The sequence below is a fragment of the Bombyx mandarina genome, chromosome 12 (assembly GCF_030267445.1).
Source record: "Bombyx mandarina strain Sakado chromosome 12, ASM3026744v2".
NCBI lineage: Eukaryota > Metazoa > Arthropoda > Insecta > Lepidoptera > Bombycidae > Bombyx > Bombyx mandarina.
Window position 1 is genome coordinate 10,577,537 of NC_143219.1, and position 6,358 is coordinate 10,583,894.

At 42.6% G+C, this 6,358-nt stretch overlaps 1 protein-coding gene across 3 annotated transcripts; it reads right to left on the reverse strand.

The window, feature by feature from the left end:
* Positions 1–892: 892 nt before the first annotated feature.
* Positions 893–4,292, reverse strand: LOC149501815 (uncharacterized). 3 transcript variants are annotated; one of them, XR_016324008.1, is made up of 2 exons: positions 2,875–4,292; positions 893–1,856 (listed from the first exon to the last, which is right to left on the reverse strand). XR_016324008.1 is itself a non-coding variant. In XM_089731954.1 (2 exons), the coding sequence occupies exons 1-2, from the start codon at positions 3,091–3,093 to the stop codon at positions 1,905–1,907; spliced, it is 306 nt and encodes a 101-aa protein (XP_089588080.1). In that variant the 5' UTR covers positions 3,094–4,287; the 3' UTR covers positions 1,865–1,904. The 3 variants fall into 3 exon arrangements, 1 of the variants encoding a protein (XP_089588080.1); XR_016324007.1 differs by lacking the exon at positions 893–1,856 and adding an exon at positions 1,863–1,991 and having other exon boundaries at positions 2,435–4,292; XM_089731954.1 differs by lacking the exon at positions 893–1,856 and adding an exon at positions 1,865–1,991 and having other exon boundaries at positions 2,875–4,287.
* Positions 4,293–6,358: the final 2,066 nt, after the last annotated feature.

Sequence of the window (6,358 nt, forward strand, 5' to 3'; positions counted from 1 at the left end):
TAATAAAATGTTATTCATCGTGTTAACAAAAAATATATATGTAAGCTTGAGGGTAGATATTATCTTGTTGAACACCAAGTAAAACGATGTCACTTTTGGTTTCTGATTTAATCAACAATATGTTATCTTAACAATTCACTTTAACACTTGTCCAACTTTAACCAGTACGTACAACAGTCACTGAATCACACAACGTAACAACGATATAATAAGTGCACCAGGCAAACGCAGTCCAACGAATGTTCATTTCAAGGCACGTTCCGCCTTTTTATACTAGCCGGCGCAGCTGGCTTATGAGTCACTTCTGTTGCAGCTGTTGTTTACGAGTGGAACGACACGGCCGGCGCACCTGGCTTGTGTGAGTCACTCCTATTGCACGTGCTATATAACATAAATATCGTTAACGCCGTCACGGCCATACTGACGTGCGCTCGTCCTCGTGCGCGCATTCTTATGGTATGTCTGTGAACAACAAACGTGTTCGTTCATCCTGACATTAACGGATGCAACTTAAAACGTGGTCTATGATATTAACAATCTAGTACGGTTCGGTTCGCATAATTCTTCAGAAAATCCTATACTGGCTATAAATAATCTTCAGACTGCTTACATACCTGGGCCAGTTCATTTAAAACTCTTCAGGTATGTAAGTATGTCCCTTTTAACTTAGACCGGAATTGTTATCCCTTCAGTTTTTCGAACTGGACCGGATAATGCTAGACCGAATCGCAATCTCTGTAGCTAATTGTTGTGGCTAATCTGGGTGAAAATCCCTATAGCCAAGCCATTGGACCGGACAGACCCTTCAATGACTTCACACTTTCTTTTTTTTTTTTTTTTCTCTTTTTTTTTTTTTGCTAGTCCGGATTAACATCTCTCTAGCCACATACAATTCTCTTTTTTTTTTTTTTTTTAATCTGCGTGTACGGTAGCGTTTGTTAAAACATTTCTTAAACCAGAACATTTATACGGAATTTCTTCAGAAATAGTGCGAGACCGACCATCGCTTTCTACATTTCCAACACCTGCACCTGAGGTGCCTGAGCTTACAGACATTGTATCACTACCCACAGACTATGCTTGCTGTATCGCTATTTGCGGACAAAAATGTCGCTTCTATTGTCAGTGATAGAGTCGTCATCATTAAGATCAGTTTCATGAACAAGATTAATTAACCCATCTGTGTACGCCGTCACGTCATCGTCACTATAATTTTCAGAAATTTCTAGTAGGCCTGACGGGCCTCGAGGTATTTCACGTAAGTTTTTATGGGGAAATTTGTACACTCTATTAGAACTATTTACATGTCTCAATTTATACCTATCGTTTTCCAAAACTGCAGTAATGTTGAAGGGACCTTTACATTTTCGGTCAACTTACGAAAACAAAATCCCCAGCGGAAAAGAGGTAGACTTTAGCTTTGCCTCGACTAAACCAAGCTTCTGTTTGTGCCCTTTTTTTATGTTTTCGCCGGTCTTCGACCGAGCTAAATCAAGATGTGATCTAGAGGGATTATCACTCTGTTGAAACTTTAAGATATTTCAAGTGAACTACCCTGAACGGCAAACGTCTATTCTATTGGAGTAAACCCTGTTACTCGACAACGTGCACTATTAAGGGCGAGTTGAATATCCCCTAAGTGCTCTTACCATCATGATTGGTCTAAGTTACTTTCAGATCAAAGAGTGACTTGTTCATGAAACCGCTTACCATTGAATAAATTACTATGACTCTGTTTTATAAGACTACATTCTGACCCTGAATGGAACATAAAGGGGAAGCCAAAACCACTTATCTGTAACACACTGAAGCTCTGGAACACACGTTGACGTCTCTGGTTGCACCTGCCACAGCACCTGGAGCAGTGTCGTTTTTCTTCTTGTAGCGTATGGAACACCCAGAAGCTACATGACTCGCATCACCGCACACGTAACAGCTGACTTGCAGGCGAGAGCCGGGCGCCCACGGATGAGGAGGTTGTTCAGGTTTTGCTGGAATATCGAAAAAAGTTTGAGAGCAGTATCTGTCGCAACACCCTTCGGCACGATGCCCAGGTTTTCCGCAGAAATGGCAGCTTCCACGGAAAAAAACTTCGAGAGCGTTTTGGTTCTTTATCAGGATCTTCGTTTTTTCTTTTGAGGGTAAAGCCACGTAATGTGTGAAATAGACGATTTTTTGTGGTAATAACGACAGAGTTCAATTCCCGACGGATTCTTTCATCACACTGCGACAGTATTGATATAACAAATCCGGTGGCTATTTGTTCTGGCACATTAGCGTCGGGAATCTTCTTTATAAGTTGCCATAGCCGGATACCGGCTTCAGCTGGTCCCTTTTTGCTTTCCATTTCAAATTTAATAACCAAGTCGAAGTGGTCTTGCATAATTAGATAATTTTGTCAGCATCTCTTTAATAGTAGGCCAGGATATCTTACCAGGCTGTATTTTTGGGAGGCAAGTAGCAGCTCGAGCCTTAAGCGAATGTGTGAGAGTCAAAATTAAATCGACACCATCCAATACTTCAACTACTTTAAACGGCCCTTTAAACTTCGTATCTAATTTCGTTTGATTATGCTCTTCGTATTAATGTGTGGACGAGCTCACAGCCCACCTTGTGTTAAGTGGTTACTGGAACCCATAGACATCCACAGCGTAAACGCACCACACACCTTGAGATAGAAGTTCTAAGGTCTCAGTATAGTTACAACCGCTGCCCCACCCTTCAAACCGAAATACACCACTGCTTCACGGCAGAAATAGGCAGGGTGATGGTACCCGTGCGGTCGATGGCACTATACGGAGCACCCGTCTGGTGCCACGTCCTTACCCACGAGAACGTCGCCGCGCGATCGCAGTCAGAGTTATTCAATGATACCTCACAGTCTCCTACGAGGCGGCGCGCCCTAGCGCAAGTGCAGCCGGAGCGCGGGGGCTCCAATATCGGCAGTCCGTGCTGGAGGCGTGGTCTCGTCGTTTGGCGGACCCGTCGGCCGGCCTCCGTACCGTCGAGGCGATCTGCCCGGTTCTCGCGGACTGGGTGGGCCGCGACCGCGGAAGTCTCACCTCCGGCTACCTGTGCAGACTCACAAGACATTTTACCGCCATGCAAACTTCTTACCGTAACAAATCTTACCAGCCACCACGCAAACTACAATTTTACGGGTTCCACCTCTCTTACACGATGTTACTCCCACACTGAGGAAGCCAACCGCGAACACTTGTCAAGCACGCACAAGCACGCACTTCACCGGAAAAACCTGCATCCGCCAGCGGAACCCGAACACCGCCGCATCGCCAGAGACGAACGCACCGGACGTCTTATCTTACAGGTCACGACGACTTCAGATGTGTCAATTTTTCTTCCCCACGGAAACTTGCTTGCTTTCTTGTTTGCTTGCTTGCTTGCTGGAGCCCGAAGTCATCGAACGTGTAGTGTTATTGGTATTGAATCGAGTAGATTCTAAAATTTCAGCGACAATTCAGTCTCATGTCCTGGTTTACTGTACTAGTGCCATGTAACTCTAGCAGTAGTCATTGGCTTAAAAACGATTCGTGTCGGAACTACCCACTCGTCATGACAGATCCATTATTGCGATCGAAGTTTCACTTGAGATTTGCACTTGCCTTAATTTCTTGCAATAGCTTGTTACGTGTTGTATTTCCGTAAATAAATGCCATGTGATGAAGTCGACAGTCAAACTGGGCAACATGAGCCAGAACGTAAGATGTGACGATTTCTTCGTGGCTCAGATCTTCCATCGAGGTAACAGAGACGTTATTACACGACTTACGTATGCTGCATTCACGCTCTTGTGGCGTACCACTACTAGTATTCTGATCTGCATCATGTTTTTTTTGCTGTACTTCGAACATGTTCAAACACGTCACGCCAGTGAGAGTAGAGTCCTGATCCCACTTCTGATGTAAGCTTGAGGGTAGATATTATCTTGTTGAACACCAAGTAAAACGATGTCACTTTTGGTTTCTGATTTAATCAACAATATGTTATCTTAACAATTCACTTTAACACTTGTCCAACTTTAACCAGTACGTACAACAGTCACTGAATCACACAACGTAACAACGATATAATAAGTGCACCAGGCAAACGCAGTCCAACGAATGTTCATTTCAAGGCACGTTCCGCCTTTTTATACTAGCCGGCGCAGCTGGCTTATGAGTCACTTCTGTTGCAGCTGTTGTTTACGAGTGGAACGACACGGCCGGCGCACCTGGCTTGTGTGAGTCACTCCTATTGCACGTGCTATATAACATAAATATCGTTAACGCCGTCATATATGACAATATGCTGTTCGCTTCATAAATTTCAAAAATTTCGCATTCAAGAAGCGTTTCCAAATTTTTATACATTTTTTTTTATTGCCCGTCTAGGCAGACGAGCATACGGCCCACTTGATGGTGAGTGGTTACCATTGCCCATGGACTTCAGCAATGCCAGGGGCAGAGCCAAGCCGCTGCCTACCAAATACGATATTTTAACAATGCAAGCACAGGTTTGTATCTAAAAGTAACCCTCTTCTTCTTCTTCTTCTTTCATACATCTTCTACTTTTTTGTGGAATAAAATTAGGCTCCGAACTTCATAAATATAAATACAATGTACCCTTCAGGATACACTGGTTAAATTCACTCATATTTGTTAGCAAAAATGTGAATTTTCATAATCATATCAGATATGTAGAACCAACATATACGTAGCATATACGCATGCTGAAGATCCCTTCAGATCCTAAATGAAGATCCTTCAGAGCCCGACAGACTGTTTAATTGCTTTTGAAGAAATAACAAAACTACGTAGCTTTGTGAAATAAATATACTACAAAGGTGTAATTAAAGTGTCGATATCATTGATGTTGTCAAATTTAGGATAAGTATTTACCCGGTTTGTAGAAAAAAAAAATATTTAGATGAATTAAATTGAGTGAATTAAATAGAGCTGGCACAATGACACGCACTCACGAACTGCGTGACCTGGACGTGGTGCAGGAATTTGTGTACTTGGGGTCATTAATATCCAGTGACGGTGATTGTGACAGGGACCTCCCTGTCACAATCACCGTCACAATCACAATCAATTTTGACATCTGGGCCCTCCTGACCACCTGGTCAGGAGGGCCCAGATGTCAAAATTAGCCGTGAAGCGATTGGAGAAGATTTGGAGAAATCGCAGCATAAGCAAAAAAACTAAGATAAAGCTCATGAGAACCCTTATCTTCTCCATATTCTTGTACGCTTCTGAGACGTGGACCCTCAAGGGCCGTACCCGATCGAGAATTGACGCATTTGAAATGTGGTGTTGGCGCAAAATGTTGGGCGTATCATGGACGGAGCGTCGAACAAATGTGTCAATTCTCGAGGAGCTAAACGTCAAGACCCGTCTATCTACAATCTGTATGCAGCGTCTCCTCAAGTACTTCGGACACGTGGCCCGACAAAATCCTGAGAACTTGGAAAAATTAATAGTTGTAGGTCACGTGGAAGGAAAGAGAAGTCGAGGAAGATTGCCAACCAGGTGGACGGACATTATCAAGGAGGCCACAAACACCAGCGTCCCGGGCGCCATTAAGCAGGCCGAATGCAGGCAGCATTGGAGGAAGCTGGTGCAAAAACTGGACCAAGGTGGTCACGACCCTCAGTAATGAGGAAACGACAGAGAAGAAGAAGAAGAAATTGAGTTCAGGAATTCGTGCGCGGCACGAGCTAGTCCAAGGGGCGTAGAAGTTGCTAACAGCTTTGCGAGTAAAAATATTGTTGCTAATTTTGCTATTATATTATTATTATCTTTGCTCCGATTAAAACAGCAGGAGCTATATTTTAATTAATTCCTCCTATATTTATATCACTAGCATTTTCGTGACATGACAAATTTAGTGACAGCTTGTAACTTTTTAGTGAGTTTAACTGATTTGTTTTAAGTTTGAATTCGATTTTCTGTTTTGTTAACCTATTTCACAATAATGTATTAGTTTTGTAATATTCCTAAACTACTGAAGTTTTATTGCAATAAAAGTATTGTAACTGTGTACTTGTATCAAGCGATGGATGGGAAATTATTGGTGTACGACACCGGCAGGCATCAATGTTTTCAAAGGAAAAGTATACTAATGAATATAATTGAAACAAATATAAAAATATCAAGTGCTCACTAATAACTCCTGCGATGAAGGAATAACATTATGTAATATAAATCAAGCGCGGAAAGTTAGAATTTGCGTAATTATTGGCGGTAAGACGTATTTCAAGCCCGTGGGTTGGTACAACCATTCTGCCTATTGGTGATGTAAAGCAATAATGCGTTTCGAATTGAAGGGGAAGACAGCGGTTATAAAATTCACTTGA